The sequence below is a fragment of the Linepithema humile genome, chromosome 4, assembly GCF_040581485.1.
Source record: "Linepithema humile isolate Giens D197 chromosome 4, Lhum_UNIL_v1.0, whole genome shotgun sequence".
NCBI lineage: Eukaryota > Metazoa > Arthropoda > Insecta > Hymenoptera > Formicidae > Linepithema > Linepithema humile.
In genome coordinates this window covers 4,831,018-4,854,689 of record NC_090131.1, presented here as the reverse complement: position 1 = coordinate 4,854,689, position 23,672 = coordinate 4,831,018, and the positions used below count along the sequence as shown (strand labels likewise).

Below are 23,672 nucleotides of genomic sequence, written 5' to 3'. Positions count from 1 at the left end.
TGATTATTGTAGGCAACATAAGAATATATAATTTTTTTAATTATGCATTTGTATGTTGGCTGCTCGTATGACGCGTGCTTCTATTGGTTCTCGCCTTAAAATATTTATAGCGCCATGATCGCGTTGAATTCGCACTTCATGTTGTATATTGTACGTAATTAGATTACAAAGTGAAACATTTTTACCGGAAACTTCACTTGAGATCAATTGGAAAACAAGGTTTGTTATTATTTATTTATCTTCTTAATGCATAGCTTACAAAATACTTTACCTTTTGATCGATCAATGATTTGGAAACTTAATTCTTCATTTGTGCATGTTCAGCGTCTTGTCATTGACATTTTTCTAGGTTATGTTTCCAAAATATCAGTTATGGGAGTTTATGTACGTTATATTCAAGAAATGTTTTATTCTTTAAACGAAATATCAGACACTGTGTGTAGAGTAGACGCTTATAATAACTAGCTGCTTTATATTTTTGCAGATGTAATCTTATGCACATTTTGTCGGCGGATGTTGATAACCTAAATAGTAATTTTTGGTAAATGGCGTATTATCTCGAGAAAGTGAAACGAAATCGGATAAAGAGAGCACCGGCATCGTCGGCTCGAAGAGTAACAAGGTTTCCCTCGGTTAGTTAATCCGCCGCGGATTGGATCGCGCGAAAACACGCGCACTAACGCGGTTTTCGGCGCGCTCTCGCCCTCCACCCTCTCTCGCCGCCGAAAGTAGCGGAACTGTCCGGTGTCAGCGACACTCTGATCGTTCCACCGTTTCACTTTCGATGGAAAAATACGAACTGCTACTGTATCTAGCAGTCAGTATTTTGGCGCAAACCCGATCTAATTCTTTCTGCAATCTGCGGCTCTTTTCAACTTCTAGTTGCTTCAAGTTTTCGATGCGTTGATTAATTTTGTGTCTTGTAGCAAATAAAGCGTTTAGAATCATAATTTTTAACCGTTCTATCATATTTTGCTTTTATTTTTCTTCAATTTTATTCAACATCTAGAAATTATTAATAAGTTTTATGCTTTATTTTAACTTGCGATACATTTATCAACATATTTAATTAAAAAATTTCCAAAGTCGTAAAAAATAATAGCGTTTAATCAAAATTTTGTAAAGGAATGGTTCGATTTTTACTGTTACTGCATATTTTATATTAAAACTTTGTATTAAAATTAAATTAAATCTCAATTAATTAATTAATTATGATATGTTTACTAGTATTTTGCAATGAAAGAATATAAAATTTAGATTACTATTTATTTGTTACATATTTTATATATAACATAATAACGCCTTTCTTATGCAAATGAATAGAACGATCCTATTCAGTGGATGATTCCAAGCTTATTGTTTATGTTACATTACGGGTGCGACGGATTGTCGACGGCAACCGGAAATATTTACAGGACGCCCTTCGAGCACGAGTGCCGTCCTATCATTATTGGCCGCTTTGCCGGATTTGTCGAAAGCGATCCGGCACGTGTCAAGTGATCATTACGCCCCCGATCATTAAGAACACACCCCTCGTGTTTATATCGCAGCACATTTCTGCACTGCATCTCTGCCATTGTTGCTTTAAGACAATTATTGACAATTCTTAACATATCAAGTGCTAATTTAAAAATATTTTGCTTAAAACCACGTTGTTAGAACTTTGAAAAACAGAGGTGAAATATTCGTTCAAATAATACGATAACTTTTTCTAATCGAAAACGTAATTTTGATTTTAGATACAGCAGGCGAGAACTCAGCATGAGGAACCCAAAATTTCTCTATCGACTGGCACAGGTCCACGTAAACCGACGAATAGCTCGCGCCAGCTGATGAGGCGGAAGGCACCTAAAGAGATAAAGCGGCGAAACGGAGGGACGAGACACAGAGGGATGCCTTCAGATGGGAGGAGTGAAGCAGCATAGTAAGAAGCGTAGGATGGCAAGACGGGAGAAGCGAGAGGGACGAGAGAAATCAACTTTTATTTGCCCGGAACGTCGTTAGGGGTAAGTGGAGGACCGAAGGGTGGCCGGACGTAATGGCGCCCTCAACCCAACCTCGGCTCTTGCCTTCCGGTATCCGTAGCATGTCTATCGTGCCTTTTCATCCTGCTCGCCCCGTCGTCCCCCCTTTTTATCTCTCGATTCGTGAAACTCCCGCGTGTCTCTGTCCGCCTATCTATTGGCGAGTATTCGCCCGTTATCGAATTGGCGATGTCTCGGCCGCGACTTTCGCCGGGAATAAAGTGTCGCCGGATCTTGATAGATAAAATTGCCGAATCAAAATATTTCTTAAAATTTCGAGTCTTTTAAATAACAGCTGACGTTAAAATGTGTCTTCCGTCAGGGACACGGTTAGTTCTGTCTGACTCTACGTCTGATTTTATCTACTTAAAGATATACTTTCCCAAATCGCGCCGAATTATAAGTTGCGAGCTGCACATTTTAATTGATGGAATTTAATTTAATTTTGATGCCGTATTTATCACCGCCAAATGCATTCTAACACAAGCTTTATTGAAGAGCCATGATGCTTGCGGTCACAATTCAATAGACCGTGGAAGAAGCGATTAATTCTCGAATGACACCGCGATAACTCCGACCCTGATTCCCGACCAGACATATTACCATCACAATGGCGCACGTCGAGTGGCACGAAAAGAAGGGTGGGCGGGACGACGAGATTGCGACGTCCGGCGTCCCGACGCCCCGAAATGCCACCACTCTTTTCCACTTCTCTCGTTCGCGACGCCCAGTCGATTACCCCGACGTACCCCAAATGCATTTGACTTAACCGTATCTGCTGGCGAAATGGATTTCGTACGTTTGTCCGTGCGTCACATAATCTGCAAAGATTCACAGGGAAAAAGAAGTATGATATTTCGCTAGAAGGAAGAGGTGTAAAATACTTATTAGATCCTTTATTCCTAAATTAAAATAAAGTAAGATTTTATATTTCGGCATAGTTGAGTTTTTCAAATCAAATTTTTTACATGTAACACAGATTCGTGGACAAGTAACAAGACTTTAAAGCGGGGTTTCGTTGTTTTCTCGCGAATAATCAATTCATTGCGATCCCTTTTCTCGACGCTCTCCACGATCTTATGACCCGCGTAAGCTTAACACGGTAAATTTAGCGCGTTAGACACACTCGGTAAAAGCTAACCGAGTGCTCGGTCGACAGCAACTTCTCCGTTCGTCATCCGCATGGTCACGTGCCGTCTGCTTCGCGTGCGTATACACATTTAATAGCTGTCGGGACATTATGTCGAAAACCCTCCCGCAACGCCGGCGCTAGCGCGGGGTCCTTTGTGTATAAAATAAGACGTTCTCCCATCCGTAGCGGAAGAACGGGAGGAACGAGAAAAGGACGGAACTTGTGCGGGCGAGGGGGGACGAGAGAGGGATGGCTCGGCAGATATTACGACGAGTAGCTCCAACCCCAGACTTCCGTCGTGATAAATTAACAGTAGCTTACGACGCTTCGTGCCTCTTTGTCGAAGAGCGAAGGCGTCGCGGAAATGCTCGATCGGCACTGATGATAATCAGCCATTGATCTTTGTTGAGAAATGTGATTTGAAAAATCCGCGTGCTCTAAGTATAAAATCTTTTTACTTTAAGAATAAAAAATTGTACAAGCACTCTTTCTTCTTTCTGGCGAAATATTATTTTTCTACTCTTTTAATGGGTTTGCAGAAATTAATTACACGAGATGTTCCGGTCTTTGCAATTAGTCAAACATTTTTTCTTGACGCGGTTTTCAAATTTATTTTATAAGTAGAAAATTTAATAAGTCAAAATGTAAGGTATTAAAAAAATAGATACACGAAAGGGTCGAGGATGCAACAGTGAGAGAAATAATTTTTGTTTCTTCGCCATAGTCGCTTAATTTTAAAGAGAAGTACATAAAGATATTTTCTTTAACGCTGTGTAAGCCGAGGAGGCGGATTTCTGGACAATCTGACCGCGGGAACAACGCAAAGTAACGAGATTTCACCCAAGGGATGCGAAAAACAGTGCGCCGAGTCCCGCGGCGAGGCAAGCGGCGTAGGTAGCTTCAACGTGTAACAAGCGATTACTTATTTAACGAGGGGTAAGGCGCAGCCCGTGCGCGCCGCAATACGAAATTTCAATAGACCACACGTGAGAATTCGCGGTAATGTAACCTCATCAGAAAATGTAACGGGGTGAACCAGCCGCGCGACTAGATAATAATAAACGCGCGTCGGGGATTGGAGAAACGAGGGACCTGGCCCGTGTGTGCTTGAACGTATGCGCACACAATGGTTCCCATTAATGAACGGGGATTCTGACTCGAGCCATTATCATCGATCCGTTATCATCGTAATTTCTTACCGCGAATGAGTCGGTTCTAAAATATTTATAATATTGCACCAATTTATTTATATCGATAACAATAGCGCGTTAAGAATTTCAACTTTACTGACTTTTCGCAATTATTTAAATCACGCTTGAAGTATTCAAATCATGAATTTGAATTTTTCAGATTATCCAAGTGAAAGAGATAATTAGATATATTCTAGTGAAATTTTCTTCAATAAAAATTAATCTTACACAACAAGAAATATTTGACACGATAAAAGTAGTAATTTTTTTGCATCTTAATCTTTTATATAATTTTTTCAAGTGTACAATATTTTTATTTTTTTAGCTACACGACATTTATTTAAAAAAGAACTTTCGTGTATCGCAGTCGAGAGATTAAACGACTGTACCGCATTACTATTGTAAGAGCACCCACCAGCGACACCATCAACGATCAGCAGTGTACGGCCGCGTGTCGTGTAAAGTAGCGGCAGCAGCGAGGGTAACGAGAGACGGGGGCGAACTAGCGCAACCCCGGAGGTCGGGCTATCATAATATAGATTAGCTCATATGGCTCCTCCCTTGTGTTAGCTCGGATCTGGCTCATAGCCTCGAGTGCTCCGGGATTCACTATTCATACACGCGACAATTAGATAGGCATTACTCTGTACACACAGTTTCCCGGCGCGCGCGCGTGTACGTATACGTGTACAGATGCGTGTATATGTATGTGTGTGTGTGTGTACAGGGTGGCACCCACGAAGCCTCGAGTTGGCTGAAACCAAGGACTAAGAGAGGGGTGGTCGGACGGGAACGCGCGGGTGGGCGCGGAGGGATGCGCGCGGCCTGAGTCAACCCCTAAGCCAGTGTAAACACGTTTTAATAGAGATTCGCTCGAGCGGTTATAATAGCTTCGCGGATGTAGCGGCCCGGCCGTCTCTTTCGTTCTCCCTACGCCTCTTCCCCTCACCTCTCCGCCTCGCCCACAAGCTCTTTCCGTCCTGGCCCTTTTCCTCAAGCGCCAACGTCTCGCGATCGTGCTTCCTTCACCGGAGCGTTCCAATTGGTTTTACGCGGGTTTCCGCTCCTATTCCTCGATTTACGCACGTCGCATTACGCAGCGAAAAAGGATCGCTCGCGAAAAGGATCTACATCGATCCTGAAACGGGACAATGCATTATCGTAAGGGAGGCTGGTGGAAACTATTTATGATATTGCATAATAATTGAAATATATTATATTCCAATCTATGGAAATTTAATGAATATCTATTGAAACATTAGCTTATTCTATAATGATTCCGGTGCAATAAATAATCGCATATATGGCCGTCTCTGATATATAACGCAATTTAAATTTCATAGATAAAAACTATATATAACGCATGCATCTTCCTTTTCTATTTGCTTGAAAGAAAAAATGCGACTTTTTTAAGGAGAGAGCGTGAAAATAATTTTCTTTCCTCTTTTGCTGTTCGACTAAGAATGTCGATATTGCGCCGTATCTTTTCATCCGGTTACGGCGTAAGTAGCGTATGCGAAAATCTCGAAGGTGAGTAGTTGGCGGAAGCTTTATCGACTTAAAAAGTTTTCAGGCGATGCCGCGGCGGTAACGTAAAGGTAACGCTAAGCCATCAACAGCGCGAAGCGCCAATAAAAGCCGCCTCGTCTTGTCCTGCGAAGCCGCACCTCGTCGCGCAGGAACGTAAAAAAGGATGAGCTGCGCGATATCACAGTGCAATTATCTCGAGGGAAACGAGCTTTGCATATACAGGTGCCGGTGAATGCCGGCGCGCGGACGCGACGCCGGGCGTTGCGCCCACGCTCGAAGGAGGTCGGCCGGCTCTTTCTGCGCACCGGTAAAAGCTTGTATTTAGACGTTCCACCGCGGCTAAAACGACGTCTCGGAAGTGTTCAAGCGGGTGTAATATACGTTCCACTTTTGAAAACAACTCGGAAGTAGTTAATCACGAAAGTTTAGCCGGGGCTGTAAAATTCTTAAGAAATTGGTCGACAGCGCACTCGCCGGTAGCCGTTATCCGGAAATAACTTAGATAGGAGTTGCTGCTGAAATTTCAGCGCTTCGGTTACGTCCTGATTCGCACGATTGCGCACCGACATTATTAATGTCATTATCGATATTGGTATTTAAAAAAAATATTTAAATAAAATATTTAAAAGTCGCATTTACGCGAACATATAATTCGAGATCAGAAAATATCGTAGTTATTTGATTTTATAAATTTTTTTATGTCTCGAAAAATAATGCTGTTATGTTGAAAAAAATAATACGTTTATAAAATTATGAAAGAACTTGTGTGTGTGTGTGTGTGTGTGTGTGTGAAAATACATTTGATACTGCGCGTGCACAAGGATGCGCGCATAATTTCGATGGTTGTCCATCAAATTTCTTAATCGTTCCGACCGAAATATGGTATCTTGACGGCATTTATGCGATTATTAACACTTATTAATGCACTTCACAGAGAAATTCCATCACGTTATTTTGATATCGCATTTTCATTTGATTGCGTTTAATGCTTTGCCACCGAACCATCGGTACAAACGTACGAAATATTCGCCATTAAAAACGATATGTGTACATTTCAGCGTATAAATTTAAATGGAATGAAGGAGTGAGACCCGCGTAAAAGTTATGCATATGAATTTTATGCCACCAGATCGGTAATACTATATGTGAGAGTTAAAAACATTCCGATAGATTTTGCGCGCGAATTCATGCATATGTTAACTATAATTAAAGCGTTGCCTCCCACGAAAAATTCAATATTATAACAGCGAAAGAAGCTAAAGAGATATAGATTTTTGATAGTTATAAAAATATTACTCTCAATCTCGTAGTATTACGTGCCATAATTATTATAATTATGCGTCATCACGCACCGCAGTTAAATATTATAACATACATTCGTATTGTGCACACGTGAATAATATATATATATTGCTTAGGTGTTATAATATACATCGCTTAAGCTGGAATTGATTTTATCTAAGTACGACGATCGTTTTCGGGTTTGTCGCTAACCGGAAGGAGAGGCGCATTAATAGCCTGGTGTACACGTATAGGAATGAACGACTTCTAAGTGTCGCGAGCATGAGCGGGTCCCGTATGAGCGTCGTGGATGGGCGGGCGTCTCGACGCGGAAGAAGGGAACCGACATGAGGGGTAACGAGGGGGGCGGAAAGAGGGTCTCCAAGTTGAATAATTCAAGCTCTCATTAGGGCGACAAAAGCACCCTGATGGATAGCTGCTCGACTCCGCTGGCTGTCATGAGTCCGTACGGCTCGCGCTTCTCTCCGCTCGCACGCGCGCGAGTCCGCCGAAACGCGTACACGGGGTGCCCCAGAATTGGAGCCCTATAATTTCAAATCGCAGACTGAAATTACCGCAGCTTAAACTTGTAACTTTAAAACACATGAGTTATTTAAAGTAAGAAGGAAGCTCAGTAATTAATTAATATCGAAAGTTAAGTAATTCTAGAGAGGGAAATATACTCTTGCATTTTTTCTGCCAAGAAATCTTTCGAGAAAAAATTACTATTTTTAAAAAACAATTAAATAATAATTTAACTTTTTGTAGATTTTTTAATTTATTGTAAATGAATGAATATGATTCTCAGATGCAGTTGTAGGAATAAGAAATATCAAAGAATTATTTTGCAAGATAAAAACATATAGAAAACTTGAATATTGTAGAAAAAATTGTAGAAAAAATTGTAGAAAAAATTATTTCTTAATTAATTAATGTCAAATGAGACTTATGCCGGCAGAAATCTCGAAGACTTAATTGTGAACATATATCGAACGATAAGTATCTAATCCAGTCTCTAAAAAATATTCCATTCAAAATAATCTACAATATAAAAATGACACGCGACAGTATCGAGTCACCCTGTATAATCGCGCGTATAAGTTTTCGCGCAAAAATTCCCTGCTTCTCATTCTTCTTTTTCTCTTTTCGGCCCATCCGCCTTCTTCCACCACCGCTTGATCTTCTTCGCCGCTACGCGTTTACCCCGTCTTTTCCCCCCTGCCGTCCTCGCGACATCCTGTTTTATTTCGAATGTTCTTTCATTTCTTAAAAGGTTCTCTCGCTGATAATTAGCACAATGCGCGGCCGCATTAATTATTACCCGTGCTAATTACCCGGGGATAAATCGCTCGGCAAGGGGTGGCCGGCAAGGCGAGAGAGAGAAAGAGAAAGAGAGAGAGTGGACGGGCCGGGGGTTGGAAGTGGAGACGTAGAGAGGGAGTGCGAGAGACCGGAGGCGGGGGAGGCCCATTACCGTTATTGCTGCAACAAACCGTCCAACAACAGCGATAAATACGAGCGAGAGGCTGGCGTTACAAATGTCTCTCTGAGTTATGATTATTTAGCGCGCGCTCGCGCTCGCTCATTCGCCCGTTCGTTGGTTCATTCGTTCATTCGTTGCGGCTTCCGAACGGCTATTTCCGCAGGTTTGTACAGGATGCCTCAGGAAGAGAAATCGATACTTGTGTTCGGGAAATAATGGTATCGCTAATACTAATAAATTGAACGATTCTCGCCTCGTAGCATTAGGAAAAATCACGGAAACACCGTTTTGTTTAGAGGAAAAGCCTTCTGAATTTCAAGTGTCGAAAATACCACTTTTGCATGCTTGCCAAAGATATCAGATTTTAAGGTTTATTCGGCAATAATTGTCGTATGATAATTACAAATAATTATGATAAACTTGAATGATGTGAATTAATATTGGTTTGAATTTTGTCTAACGTTTAACGTTTTAAATTAATGTTTTTTGAAATGATGATATGAAAACCATATTGTTTTGAATTTATATACAATGAGATTTACTGATTTATTGATTGTTTCTTCTAAGTCATCTTCTACAAACGCGCAGCTTATATTGCGCGAAGATTTGCTGTAGTGCCTTTTTTTATTTTTTTATTTTCTAGTATCCTTGCTAGAATCTTGTTTATTGGTCTCTAAGAAATGATACGTGAAAAAAGCCAATTATTTGCCGATGCAATATTACGAACCTTTCGGCTCGTTTATGTATATTTGAGTAGCTAATTAATAGAGTCATTTATTTATACGTATATTACGGCATGTAATAGTAAACAGAATAATGGCATACATTGGATTCGGAAAATCACTTATGACAAAATTGCAACGTATAACTGAAATGTAAAGCTTTGTATTTGCAATGATATCATCAGTTTGTGAAATAATTATTAGAAATAGAAAACGATTCGAAAATGTTTAAGTGATCAAATGTCAGCATATGTTACTATTGATATTTTAGAACTTATATGCTTTTTATCGAATTTATCAAATTTATAGTTTCTACAAACTTTTACTTTAATTAGAAATTATAAAATATGACTGTATGAGTCTTCTAATCATTTACGATTTTAGCAAAATTCTCATAATTTTAAAATTAGCAGAACTTTCTTAATACAATAATTATAATTAAATAAAATACTTAGTAAAATACAATAAAATATTCAGTAAAATAAATACTGAATAAATTAAAAATTATTTATTGACAAAAAAATTATAATTACTTTATTTCTAAATTTTAATATTAATGGAAGACGTATTGATTTCAATTTTTTACATAAGAGTAATGCAGTTATCATACCTTTTATTGCCGACAAATGTTATTTTATCGATTTGAAGAGATGGCTCGCAATCCTGACGCTAGTTAGCGTTATTTTCCATGTGCATGCAATACTGACAATAAAAATTTAAACTTTATCTTTACAAAATTTTTTATCTATAAATAATATAAATTTTTAGGCTGTACATCATAGAAAATATTTTAAAAAGTAGTTTTATCGAAATAATTTACTGTGTATTTCTTAAGGAAATAGATTGCTGTGCCATCTTAATATTTTACACTGAACACCTTATATATCGACATTCACATCAAATTCCTAACATATTTTAAATAAATAAATATAAGATAACGATAATTTTATTTAAAATAAAAATTAGAATAAAAATGAGATAGATAAGTATCTTGTATTTTTACATATGTATAAATCTAAAACAAGATACTCTTGTGAAAAATCTAATGCAAGTAAACTAATGATTAGCTAATTGATAAATATGTGGGCGCTTAATGTCACAGGCAGAAATATAAAAAATAAAAAATTCAGTGACTCATAAAATTTGCAGAAACTATTTAAAATAACTTTTACATAATCTGTAAAATGATTGCAAAAGAAATTATTGACATCCCTTCAAATTACTTAATAACATTTCGCAACTGCACTTATTTATTTTCATCATTCATTATTTGCCTCTGCATATCCAAAAGTTGTTTACTTTGCATAAGCGAGAGCTGATCAGCATCATTCGGATTGATATCGCTAACATTTCGCAGTTTTATTACAAACGAAGGAAGAATGACAAATCGTGATTACACGATCAGCTGTATAATGATCTTGATAAGGTCAGCCGTGAGTTGAAAGGCCACGGCTGATTGATAAGCACGCCTTTCAAGAGCATTTGCCGCCGTTCGCTTCGGGCGGAATTCACGATCCCGTTTGTCGCTTTCGGTCTCACGACAGTCGCCTCGTAGATCCATGACGTGTATTATCTCGTTCGCGTGAGTGCCATTGCGTTAAACAGTTTCGCATTCGTGAATCTCGAGTTCGAATTGCCCACTGCAAGTCTGACCTGATTTTTTTTTTCTTCACAGAGGAAAGTGCTCGATGAGTCAAGCTGGTCGCTGCGCCGCGATTAGAACGCAGTTTTATCGCTCGGTATAGCCGGAGGACATTGTCGAACAGCTGATTCCCCGAGAAAAACGGATGTGCGCTGTCTACGATCACATGTAAGTACATTTGTGCAGCGACCTGTTTATTGGTGTTTCCGTTCGCGTGTGTATGTCTAGATCTTAAATCGGCTTAGTGAATCCTTTAGCTGTAAACCAGCAGTAAAACTCTTGTTACTTTAAGAGTGTGAATTACGCTAAATGTACTTTGGAACCAAATTTACGTAAATGAATATACGCGTGGCTTTTCGAATGTCATCATGTTTATGTTGTAGCGTGTTTGTTTTGCGATCGTGATTTATTGCTGTTCTATCATCTTTCTTATGATCTCTGAAATCTTGAGTTGACTTTGAAAAAACATTGTCATCAGTCGGTGTCTAACTGTCTCAAAAATAGAACATATTAAACGTTTGCTAAAACTCACGCGTGCACCTGAAGATTAGCAAAATTTATCTTTTATTTATTTATTTTGTCTGTAAATGTCACAGATAAAACTGTAATCTAGACGAAGATAAACGATAACAAATTTCTAAGTCAACTATTTAAACCATCGGTGTAACCGGCAATTATTAAACAGACATTAATGAAAGAAAATGGAGCAAATTTTTGAAGAAAGGATTTTTTTCGTGGAAAAAGCGATTCTAAACAAACGAAGGGAAATGCCAACGGAGAGGAAACCTGGGACACTCGGTATAATACGCACTCGTCAGTCCGGATCGGACAAATTGACCGGCTTCCGCACTCGTAGTGGCTCTTTTCTCGTTGTCTCAACGCACCGCGCCGCTTGTATTACGGTTGTTGCACGAGGTATTATCAAGCGATCGTGATATTATATGTTTCGCGCACGTGTGTATATAATTTACAACGCGCATGAGTTCAAGTTCGGGTAGTATCCGATACCGGTCTCCCCGTTTTTCCTTTTTTCATTTTCCTACTGCGAGAGTGGGGACTCGGTTCCGGGTGCCACGATAACGCAGGCCTGCCTCGTCTAATTATTCGTATTTAGTCACAGAGGGAGAGAAGAAGAGCGGACAGAACGGAGCGACGACGTCGCAGTACGACGACGACGCAGTGCGGGACGATAGCAAGAGGGAAAGGATGGCCGGTCATCGTCTCCGAGACTCGTCCAGGACGCCGGTCAGGACGCTCGCTGCTTGCCTGGTCTACCTTCTGACGTTCCTCGGTAAGTTATCCGCCGGTTATTCTAGTCTTCCTGCTGCTCTCTCATCGCCCTGCTCCCACCCTGTTCGAATGAGGTCCCCCCGCACTGCGCCCTTATGTCCTCTGGTTCCCCTCTTATCGCAGACCGAAAGTCATTCGCTGAAAAATGCACTGTAGGAGCCGGCCGGAATATGGCTGGTCACTCATTGAAGTACGCCCTGCTATTTCAATCAATCAAAGTATAACTGGTGATCCGTCATGAAAAAGAAATGAGTGAAAATGTAAAATCTCTTCTGATTGCTTGCAGTTTTGAGAAAAAGAATTGAGAAATGTAAGAGTGATGTAGTGAAATTGTGTTAACATTTGTTTTTGTACAACAACTAATTGCGATTGAAAATACTACAATTGAAAATACGTAAAAATGTATATTTGTAGTGTAATCAGTGATTTTTCATGGAAAAGAAACGATTAAAATGTAAAAAAAATGTTTTTCTTATTTTCAGAGTTTTCGAGAACAAAAGATTTTAAATGCAAAAGTGACGTACGTTTGATTCAGTAAATTTGTCTTAAAAACAATTTGTGACAACAAACTACAATTGAAGTAATAATTGTAAAAGCATACAATGTATATTTGCGATATAACCGGTGAGTTTTCGTGAAAAAGAAACAAATAAAATAATTTTTTACTGCTTAATCTTCAAGAAACATATAAAAATGCGGCATATGTCTATTTGATTAGATAAAACTTATACCAATAATTTTTTGTAAAAATTGTAACTGCGATAAAAATTTATAATTCTAAAAATACGTTAATGTATATTTGCGATTACTTCGGTTTATTGTTTCAAGAAACCAATGAAAATTGACAATGCCATCAGCATCATATATCAATAGTGATTATATAATTAAAGATGATTTTGAAGATGCACAAATATTCATCTTAGTAGTCAAATAAACTTTCGCGTTCTTTTTCTTGCAATTTTTTTGAAAAGTATAAAATCGACGGAAAAACATTTATCCTATATTACGTTTTATCTTTATAGACTTTTATCTTTTTCATGAGGAATGTAGCCGATTGTACTACGATTTACTGGACACCCAGTATAAAACCCTCATTTCTCGATGTACGTATGTAAAGCAGCAGCTTTTTTTTTTACAGGGTCCTACTGTCAGATGGCACCAGGTAACTAATTTATTCCTTGATCATAATTAGGAAGAAGGAAGAAGAATATTTAAGCCGATAAAAATTCATTGAATTATTTAAAACACTTCGGTTCATTTTAACGAAATTTAAAATTAAAAAAAAATCAAACACAACGCCCATTCTTGCCCGTCGTGTAACAGGGACTCTTCGTGAATTAACGGTATTCCGTTGTGGTGCCCGTATGGACGCACACATGTATGGAACACGCATTCACACACACGCGCGTATCCGGCGCGTGTTCTCTTCTGGATTCGTCGTGTGTCCCGATGAGAGAGGAGCGATCCTTGTCGTCTGGTACGCTCCTCAGTCGACGCGCGACTCGCGATCGATCAAGTTGTCGAGCACTCGATTACCTTACACATAACTACCTCACTCAATTAACTACACATTAGTCCACGATGATTAACCACGCGATAATGAATACTTGCTGGAAATGGTGCGTGATATTTACAGCAGTCGCCAGTATCAGCAAGGGCTGGGAGGTAGGGCAAGGCCATAAGTATAAGCTGACAACCGTGCTTATCTTCAGAGAAACCGGACCGGCGAAATCTGGAGGTGACGTCGGCTTCGGGTTGTCAGGGGAGCTGGATGTTACTGCCGTATGGCAGGATCATTATAAACCCAATATCTTGCTGCTTCAGTTTCAGGTATAATTTCATTTATATATTTTTTTACTGATTTTGATTTTAATATCTAGATCGCATTCTATAAAGGAATATTGAATTCACCAGAAGTACTTAATTTCAATTGTAGCTTATATAATTATTTTCTTTATTTTTTAAGTTAATTGATATTAATGAAACGGCTTTCTAAGATTTACAATTAAATATGTTAAACGAGTACGCGTTTTAATTATTAAGTTTGTTTCAGAAATGTTATATAAATTTTATTTTAAAGTATTGTTGTGATATGTTTGCTTATTTATTTTTTAGATATAATATTTTTTTTAAAGAAATATAAATATAAAAACTGATAAAAAAAACATGAGCTATATATTTCTCATAAAAAGTTTACGGTTGCATATAAAAATTTTATATCAAGTTTGCAGCGCGACGTGTAGATAAATAAAACGTTGTCGCAATTTAATAAATTGTAATATATATATATATATATATATATTTACTTCTCTTGAAAAATTATTTAAGAATAATTATACAAAGTTATCTAAAATAATATGCTAATGTAAATATTGTCTTATATTCCATGCGACACGCTATTTTTTTTTGTATATGTGTAATTGTATGATTCCATATATGTAAGTGACTCAATATACTAACATTTCAAAATGCATATCATATTTATTATTCCTAAATTCAATTTATTTTTTGAAACTCTTGTGTTCAGGATAGGACATTTGACTTCGGAAAGATTAAAAAACACGCTTGCACTGATATCGAAAGAGGTCGTACCGGATTTCACTCTGCATTGATAACCCGACATCTAAATACGATAACAAAATTTCTTGAGTTACATTTCGAAATTGTTGAATAATTCATTGATAAATTAGTCATTAATAATTTCATGACTAATTTTATTTCCTTGTGTTGGACAAATGTAGAAAAATTAAAAAAATTGTTTCTAATTATCGGGTTTGGCGAAAGAAAAAATTAAATTATTGATTTAATGTAAAACAATTATTAGGTAAAATTAACAAAATATATTACGATTCAATTAATATTAATCTAAAATTATTTATTGATAAAATATTTTATTTAATTCTTTTAAATTGAATAAATCTTTTAGCAATATAGATAATTTATATTCCGAGCATTCTTAAACTTAATAGTTCATAAATCTTCGATTTTTTGTTGCTTTAAATTTTTAATAATAATATATATGTATATAATAATAATATGTATATGATTATAAGACATTCGTTGTTGCTACAGTCTCTGTCGCTGTGTATTATATAACGCAAGATACGATCATGTCTCTGATGAATATTATTCTTGCAGTTATTATCGCCGCAGTTATGGATCAAGTCCCGCCGAGCTCCGGAACCGGAAGATTTCGTGGAACACTCATCCAAGGTGAATCATGTTGCCGAGAAGCCCTTCTTCGTAACTTGGCAGGACGGCGATGTTCAACATTTGTACATGGATCAAGACGAGAGCGCGTCGTCCGCGAATTTAAAGCGAGGTTTAGCTAGTCTTTTTCAATATCGAACGCTCGACGACGAGGTGCACCAACGAGACGCCTCCGGTTCCTGCAATGTGATTTATACGTCTTCCGGAGAAAATGTTATCGAGAAAAAAAAGACTAGATGTACACATAAAAGTTTACCGCCTCCAAAACGACACCCGAATCCAATATTCGCTGTCAAACTTGAAAGTCATCACAATTCCACATACGTGCTATCGCAAATGCTATTACCGAAGCACGTGATTGAGCATGAGACGCATACGATGACTTTAACGGCTAAGTCAGATATCGGTACGGGTGTCATGTCGACGAGGACATTACAATATGTGCAGGATTTGAACGCAGACGTCGTTAAGGCAGAGTCTGCGAAGCACGCGGTAGCGCTTCTTCAACGAGGATATCGGGAAACCGATATCGAGCTTCAGCCAGAGCCTGTGACGTGTCCCGATGCCGGATGTCCTACGGTAACTTTTTATCTATTGGTTATCTTTTGTGTTTCATGGGTTGTGTTCCATTGCGCAATTGGAACAATTATAGATAACTATGTTACTATGCATTGATAACACATCGAATACTTCGAATACTTCAGTTTTTTAACTGAAAATGACTTTTCTGAAAAGAAAAACATGCTATAATATTATGTACATATACTACTCTATCATATCTTTGAATATAATTATAATGAACATGTCTTACTGTTTTTTAAAGATAAAATGCTGTTTTGTTAATGTTTACTTTTCTAAAATTTTAACATAAATAATAATTGATTAGCATTCGTATTTAATATATTAGTTTACATTGATTTACATGAAATAATAAATTATTAACTATAAAAATTGTTAATATTTTTCAGTATATGTATATAAAGATTGCATTGTACACATCAGTTTATTAAGTAAACATTATGTTATGACGAAATATATATTTAAACATGTATTTCGTTGCAGATTGACCAAACGATTGATGAATATCGCGATGCACTCACCGCTTCCGCTCTGGGCACTACAAAGTCCGCATCGGCTTATCTCAAGCTTCTACCTCTAGTCAGGAACGCGTTGTCCGAAGAGCTGCACAAGATCTTGAAAGCGCCGCGTAATCATCCAATAAAAATGCAGTTGTTGGATGTGTATGGTTCTGCGTCTACGTTGCCTGCTCATGACGCGGCCATGAAGATCCTTCGGCAAGATGCATTGGGTGATGAGACCGAGAGATACCTTTGGGCTCTGTCTGTATCGCCAGCGCCACATTTGGACGTTGTCAAAGATATTCTTAAACGTTCCGAGGAGACGATGCAGAACGACAAGGTGTCTGAGACGTACGCGCTCACTGCGGGCGCAATGGCGTGGCACTACGGGTCCCCCGCGATGATAGAAAAGGCGAGAATCAGCCTGGAGCTGGGCCTAGATACTTGCACCGGCGAGGAGTGCATGCTCAAGTTCCTACGAGCTTTACGAAACTTGAGGAGTCGCGCAGCGATTCCGACGTTGCTGACACACGCGTTCAGTTCCAACAAGGCCGTTAGCGTCGCCGCGTGGCGTGCCTTGGCGGCTCTTCCTCACGAAGCTATAACCGACGAGTTGAAAAGTGCCGCCCATAGTATGTTTTATCAAATCGGCGGACCGCGAAGGGATAGCAGCGCGCGAACGATCGCGCTGGACATCATACTCGAGAACGAGCCTTCGGAGGAAGTGTTACACGATTTAGTGAACTACTTGAACAGCAATGATATGGTTTACGAAGTCCGAAAGTATCTGAGTCAACGTCTGGAGCAGATCGCCGAGAAGAATGAACGATTTGCTCTTTATCTGAAGAATATATACGCAACTGGCGATATGAAGATCAATAACTATCATACGCGAGCGCAGAGAGGTCTCAGCATCGCATTTACGAGGAGCTTTTTACGCTCGCCCGACAGCAACGGTTCCTTGGTAACCGTTCAGGAAGTAAGTTCCGGTCTCCTGAAGCGCGGCATCGTGGATGTCGTATTGGAGACCAACGAACACCAGCAAGCGATGTTCTCGTTGGGATTGTTCGCTGGCGGTCTCGGCAACTTCGTCTCAAGTCAAAGCGAAGAGCAAACCGAGGATGAAACGGCCACTGCCGGGATGCAGATTGATTTCCTCGGCATCGGCATACGACCGTTCGTTTTCTTCTACGGTCAGACCGAGCTGATGGGCCACGTGTGGTCCGGTACGGCGTCCGAAAGGACTCCTGCCTTCCAAGCTATATCTTCTTTGTACAGTCACAGTGAATACGTGCCATTGGGATCCGGTTTCGTCGCCGAGATCGACGTTCAAGGCGCTGTGAGCTTCGACCTGGCTGGTCAGATCGAGCTTAGTTTATGGTCGAGGAACGCGCAATCTCGGGTGGAGATGGTCGCCGGCGTGATGGTCCAGGGCGGTACCAAAGTGCACTCAAGCTTCGTGCAGAGCAAGGCGGAATTTTCGATGGCGATGGAGCCGAAACTCGAGCTGTTAACCGATGTGGACTTTGCTGGACCGGTGTCGCTGTGCATGCGACTCAGTCAACCGGACACGGCGGTGAAGCATCAGGTTTACAAGATCGAAAGAATACCTGGCAGTCGGCACAGACTGAGGAAAACGCGCCGGACGAAGGTTCACTTACCCGGAAGGTCTTACATGCTCAACCAAAAGAATAATGAAATGTGCACCAAATTCAAGAGATAACGTACGTACTGACTTTTTTTAACAATACGTGATCGATAATAGAAACTGTTTGTTTTGTGAACCAACTACCATTGTGAACCTCGATAGTGTAAGGATGGAATCTAAATAAGACAGCGTTTTTACCTATGTCTATATATATACATATATATATATATATATATATATATATATATATATAAATTGACATATAAATACTACATATAAATTGTACATATAAATTGACAGATAGTGTGACACTTGAACCTCGGTATAAAGCTGGAATTAATTGACATCGTTCAAATGCACTTTTTAATTAGATAATTAGAGAAAATAAATATTGCTATAATTTTTTAAAATTAAAGAATGTAGTCTGAAAATTTTGCTAATTCTAGCAATCCGTTCTAAACGTTACATGAAAAGATAGAATTCTGAAAAGATAGAATTTTATATTTTATTTTGTAAGAAATTAAAATATAATTTATGTTATTGACTATCTCATATATTTTTCATTTTAAACTTTTGTTAATTAGAAATATCACGAAAGTACAGTGCATTTATCTTCACTTCAAGGTCTGTTATATCGAGGTTTAACTGTATTTATATTTTACATTTTTTATCTCGAGAATATGCTAATTTTTCTGCGCCATAGATAAGCGCTCTGGTTCTGTTATAATAAAAAACGAAAACTATTCATCATTTCTATCCGTCAGCGGCAACCGCACTCGGAGACGACCATGTCTTCGTAACCGTATTCATAAGTCAATGTGCCACTCGCATCCAGATAAAGCAGGCTCGTGGGTGCTAATCTAGTAGGAACACAGCAGGCTCTGCTGACGAACTTGTTGCTGTTGAGGTCCTCATTAGTTTGAAGAGCGCTATGCACTAACGTTTGCACTATCGCGTGTTTCGTCGGGCTAAGATGATCGCTGAACGGAAAGAAGCACTTGCCGGAGCATTGATAAGCCTCGTATCCGGGTGGTGCGACCACCCATTCGTCGTAGGCGATCAGCGCGAAGTCCACGTACATCGGACGCCGGCGGCAGTTGTTACGGCGTCGTCTACGCGGAATATCCTCTTTCCAGCGTTCCTCCTGATCCTCCGTCGATCGACGACGACGCTGAACCCTTCTCGTCTTACTATAGTTCAGCAGCAGAATTGGACTGTCGCCGTAAGGATGATAAGTCAGTCGGCCGTGAACATAGAGCTTGACGATGTCGCTCTTCTTGTCGGCGACGACGGACGTGACATCAAAGGCCCGCCAAGCGTCGTCCTTCCTCGACTTCAGGATCTCCTCGCTCCTGTTCCTCACCGGCAGATCGTTTAACGATCGCACTCTGACTATCGCGCCGGCTATTCCGAGCAACTCTGCGGCTTCAAGCGTTTCGTCCGCGTCGACGGATGGAATCGTAAACTCCAAGATCCTTCCGCCGTCGCAGAGAGGACCAGAAGTGTGCACTGGCTGGATAGCCCGGACGATGTCAGCGTCCGGACGGCGATGGTACAATTGCAGCATGTATCTCGATAGAGTTCCCCGGTGTTTCCGGCGGGCAGCGTCGCGCGAGAGTCTCGCATTGATTCTGTCGAAAGGAGGACGACGCGGTGTCGATGACGGCGACGATGGAATCGACAGATCGAAATGGATCAATGCTTTTGCGCGCATATTGGAGCTCCAGCGGCTGATCGATCCGATCTTCCACAAACAACAGATGAAAAATGTACCCGCGACCAGCAGCAACCAATACTTTGGGCCTCGCATGATAAATTCCTGTTGCATTTTAAGGAATTTTATGAATTGCACTGGCCATATAATTTATAGAAAAACTTGGATAAAATAATGAGAAATTTCCTTGCACTTTAGATATATTTGATTGACTTCAGATATATATGCAATGATTTCAGGTTTATTTTATTGAATGCAATTTCCAATTTAGGTAAAACTTATAAATCACACATTTATAAAAAAGAAGTTATAACTATTTAACAAAAGTTCACTGCAAAACCATTCCTCTTCCTTTGAGTAAAGGTATGTGTTCAAATTTTCTTCCAATATACTATGAGATATTACACTTAAAATAATTTTTTTTTATTTTTAGTTTGTGCAAAAATGATAATATTTGTAAAAATAATGACGATTATTTAATAAATGTACATAATTTTTATTCTTTTCTTTTAACAGAATAAGGGATAACGCACTTTTGTGGTAACTGCTTTTTTAACCAAACCACCTTCAATTTCGAATCGGATGCAAAGTTCCCAGAGGAACGATCGAACGATACTGATGTTGTACTTTGAACTGCGAACATCGGATTCTTCAGAGTTGGATGCTCCGGCTGAAGGACCGTTCTCTCCAAATAGCCACCAATAGGGACGTTCGAAGTTACCGCCTGGAATCCTCTTATCAACCGCAGACTACCACTCAACCGAGCGATCCTACGTATTCATTTACCTTGCCAGCAACAGTATTCTGCACCACGACACTCGTCGGTATCTCTCTAGCTGTTGAAGAATTTCAGATAACAGCAGCAGGAAATTGATAGCACTTTCCTGGTATAATTGTAAACAATATTTCAACACACATAACAAGATTATTAACACCAGAAATTTAATATATGTAATTATTCTAACCTATAATTAATCTAACCTATAAAGGTACAATTATTTTTATTTTCTCACAATTTCAGATTGATACCAGAATTAGTTTAAAAGGATTTTAATGTTTAAAACATGGAAAAAAATATAATAGATTATTTATATTGCTAAAATTATCTTATATACATATATATGAAGTTTCTTATTTTACAATTGATACGTTGGCTGCATTGATAAGCAAAAAACGTAGTTTTCTTCAGACTATTGAGAATTGTGCAGCTTTGACCACTTTCGACTATCATATTTCAATTTCTATTATAAAGTGAGTTAACAGGTTTTATAGTATTTAGATTACGAGCAACAAATCGCGCAATATTTCTTAAATTGTAGCAAGTGGTAGTTTTTTATGAAAAAAAGTATATAACTCAGACATTTCATAAATTTCACAATTTTTAGGTTATCCTCGTTTTTTCAAAGGGTATAATGGGAGCACATCGACGATGTGGTAATACAGAAATACATCATATTTCACCGGCCGGCATTTCGTGGCGTGCGCGCAACAACGATGGCGACAACGCGTGCGCCGCACACGGGCGAGATTATCGCTTCGTCGGGGTGGCTGCTGCCGCGGTGACGAGGAAAGGGTGGACGTCGCAGCGCCCGTCCGGCAGCCCGGCATCGATTCGTACCGTCCTCGCCGGCGCGATGCGCGCGGGGTGACGTCATGGCGCCGCGTTTACGCCAATGAGGGTCCGCATCGGATCGCGTCGCGTACGTGAGCTCGAGCGTGCGAGCGACCGTGCGAGTGGACGAGCTGTCTGGTGGCGAAGAGAAAAGACAGTGTCATGCCGTGGCCCTGACCTAAGTCTTACTTCCGGCCGCACGAGCCGATCGCCTTGGTGTCATCCTCTGTTCTTGGTTCCTCAAAACGCGCCCTTCGCGTATTCGGACGCTCGGCTGACGCGCGTTTCCGCGCGGAGGATCGCAGCGGTGCCTCGTTCTACTTACACCCTATGCCAGTGAGTATATGCTAGCGCTATTGACTTCTCGTGCGATGTAAGCGTGTGCAGCGCGCGGCCGCGTGCCGGCACATTGCTCGCTCGCTCGCCCTTTTCTTTTCCTTTCCTTCGCCCCTTCTTTCTCGGTTCTCTCTTTCCCTGTCACGCGAAATTATTTTATTTCTGTCGTTATTTTATCGCGAAGAATAATAATTTCGACAACTCTGAGCTGATTCTTTGATATTTAATCGTACGAAAGAGTAAAGACAAATAAGAACACGGTAGAAGGTATGTAAAGCAATATCATTTTTATCATATAAATAGATATGGTCAAACGTTTCGATCTCCCTTTGGACGATATAACGATAAAACAATATTGCGTAATTTTCAGTAAACTCGTCAAGGACTCGAACAAATGGATATTTATTTACAGAACAACGATTACATGTTATTTACACATTTTCTTATCGCATCCGGCTCTTAATTGTCTTAAATACTCTGTACAAAATACAATTTCGTTTGTCACGCGCTATAACTTCTCCCATACTCGTGTTTCAACCGCGTGCGCGATAACGAGTTCATAGATCGCTGGAGCGTCGAGAGCGGGGCTCATAGATAACCGGATTCGTAGATAGTCAGGACGATAGGATGCGGACTTCGACTCGCACACTGCCAAGTACACTTTGCTCGCTTCGCTCCGAGTCCGCGTTCGAGTCTGTGTTTATTCTTGCTTAGAGTGAAAACGTTGGCCGAGTTGTACACTTCACCTGAACTGAAACGAACGTCGTTATGCAGGTAGTAGCGCGACTGATTATGCAAGCTTGGCAGTCTCTCCCGAACGGTTGAAACGATCTTAAACGAAGTGTTACAGTCGCAATTCGAGGACTATCTGCCGTATCTGGGCGGAGCGGCCGGTGCCCTCGTCGTCACCGGGGTGGCTTACTGGGCTTCCAGACCGACAGCCGAGAAACCGCTCTTTCCGCTCGACGCTCAGGCACTACTGCTACCGGTAAGGAACAGACACGTGTCAATCACAATTTTTCACTCAGTGCCTCTCTTAACTTTTTGAAGTCGTGAATCTCAGACGACACGAGTGTCTAAAAGATATCGTTGGAAACGTCCAAAAAAAAATGTTTTTTTTTTTTTTTAGACGTTTCTAAGACGTTTTTTAAACGCGTGTGTAATTTGGGAAGAAAAAAGTGCTCCAACCGAAAAGACACGTGCCTTTGAATTGTGAATTTTCAATCCACACAAAATTAGATTTTAATTGTCATTTTTGTATTATTTTTCAATCTGTTTCTTTTGACTTTTTTTCCTCTCGTTTAATCTATTTAAAAATAAAATTTGATAAGGCTTGAATGGTTGAATAAATCTAAAATGAAAGTGCAAGTGTCTAGTATATTTGATTACTTGTTTATTTTGTTGATGGGTTATTAATTTATACTTTCGATTTCTTATTTATTATACTATCACATGGAATTTTGTAACTGCTATCTTGAAATTTTGATACATTTTTATTACACTAAAAATGTTTTATAATTGAAACACGTTTCTTATAACTGATCGAGCGTAAACATTTTGTAAATAAGTATACTATCAACAACTTGTATAATAAGTATGTTATGAACAACTTATATATTAGGCTCATCATAACACACTTGCGCTTATAAATGTTTTCTTTCTTATTTCATTTCAAATGCAAAAAGTGTTAGGTGAAAATGTTAAATAGGTTTCCATAGTTTTCCACTTTAAAATTCAAAGTTGCATGAAACGCATTTTTTTCGATTGAAACAAGTTCAT

The 23,672-nt window shown here is 39.4% G+C and overlaps 3 protein-coding genes across 9 annotated transcripts in view; 2 read left to right on the top strand and 1 right to left on the bottom strand.

The window, feature by feature from the left end:
- The first annotated feature begins 1,867 nt into the window (after positions 1 to 1,867).
- Mtp (microsomal triacylglycerol transfer protein) lies at positions 1,868 to 18,976 on the top strand. Of its 5 annotated transcripts, none has more exons than XM_012366415.2 (7): positions 1,868 to 2,006; positions 11,038 to 11,172; positions 12,119 to 12,295; positions 13,433 to 13,456; positions 13,931 to 14,124; positions 15,433 to 16,083; positions 16,567 to 18,976. In XM_012366415.2, the coding sequence occupies exons 3-7, from the start codon at positions 12,211 to 12,213 to the stop codon at positions 18,304 to 18,306; spliced, it is 2,694 nt and encodes an 897-aa protein (XP_012221838.2). In that variant the 5' UTR covers positions 1,868 to 2,006; positions 11,038 to 11,172; positions 12,119 to 12,210; the 3' UTR covers positions 18,307 to 18,976. The 5 variants fall into 5 exon arrangements, with proteins under 5 accessions (XP_012221838.2, XP_012221837.2, XP_067209680.1 ...); XM_012366414.2 differs by lacking the exon at positions 1,868 to 2,006 and adding an exon at positions 10,794 to 10,944; XM_067353579.1 differs by lacking the exons at positions 1,868 to 2,006; positions 11,038 to 11,172 and adding an exon at positions 11,229 to 11,919.
- The window catches only part of LOC105671897 (bone morphogenetic protein 2-like), a 9,646-nt gene continuing 4,434 nt past the window's right edge, over positions 18,461 to 23,672 (bottom strand). Inside the window, exon 2 of the mRNA XM_012366432.2 lies at positions 18,461 to 20,781. Within this exon, the coding sequence (XP_012221855.1) occupies positions 18,992 to 20,059 (1,068 nt within the window). The 5' untranslated portion in view covers positions 20,060 to 20,781 and the 3' untranslated portion in view covers positions 18,461 to 18,991. The remainder of the gene's footprint in view (positions 20,782 to 23,672) is intronic.
- The window catches only part of LOC105671895 (long-chain-fatty-acid--CoA ligase 1), an 18,285-nt gene continuing 16,318 nt past the window's right edge, over positions 21,706 to 23,672 (top strand). Inside the window, exons 1-2 of one of the 3 annotated variants that reach the window (XM_012366429.2) lie at positions 21,706 to 21,893; positions 22,744 to 22,881. In XM_012366429.2, coding sequence (XP_012221852.1) covers positions 21,888 to 21,893; positions 22,744 to 22,881 — 144 coding nt within the window. In that variant the 5' untranslated portion in view covers positions 21,706 to 21,887. Of the gene's footprint in view, positions 21,894 to 22,526; positions 22,668 to 22,735; positions 22,882 to 23,672 lie in introns of those variants that run through there. The other 2 variants (XM_012366426.2, XM_012366427.2) reach the window with 2 other exon arrangements.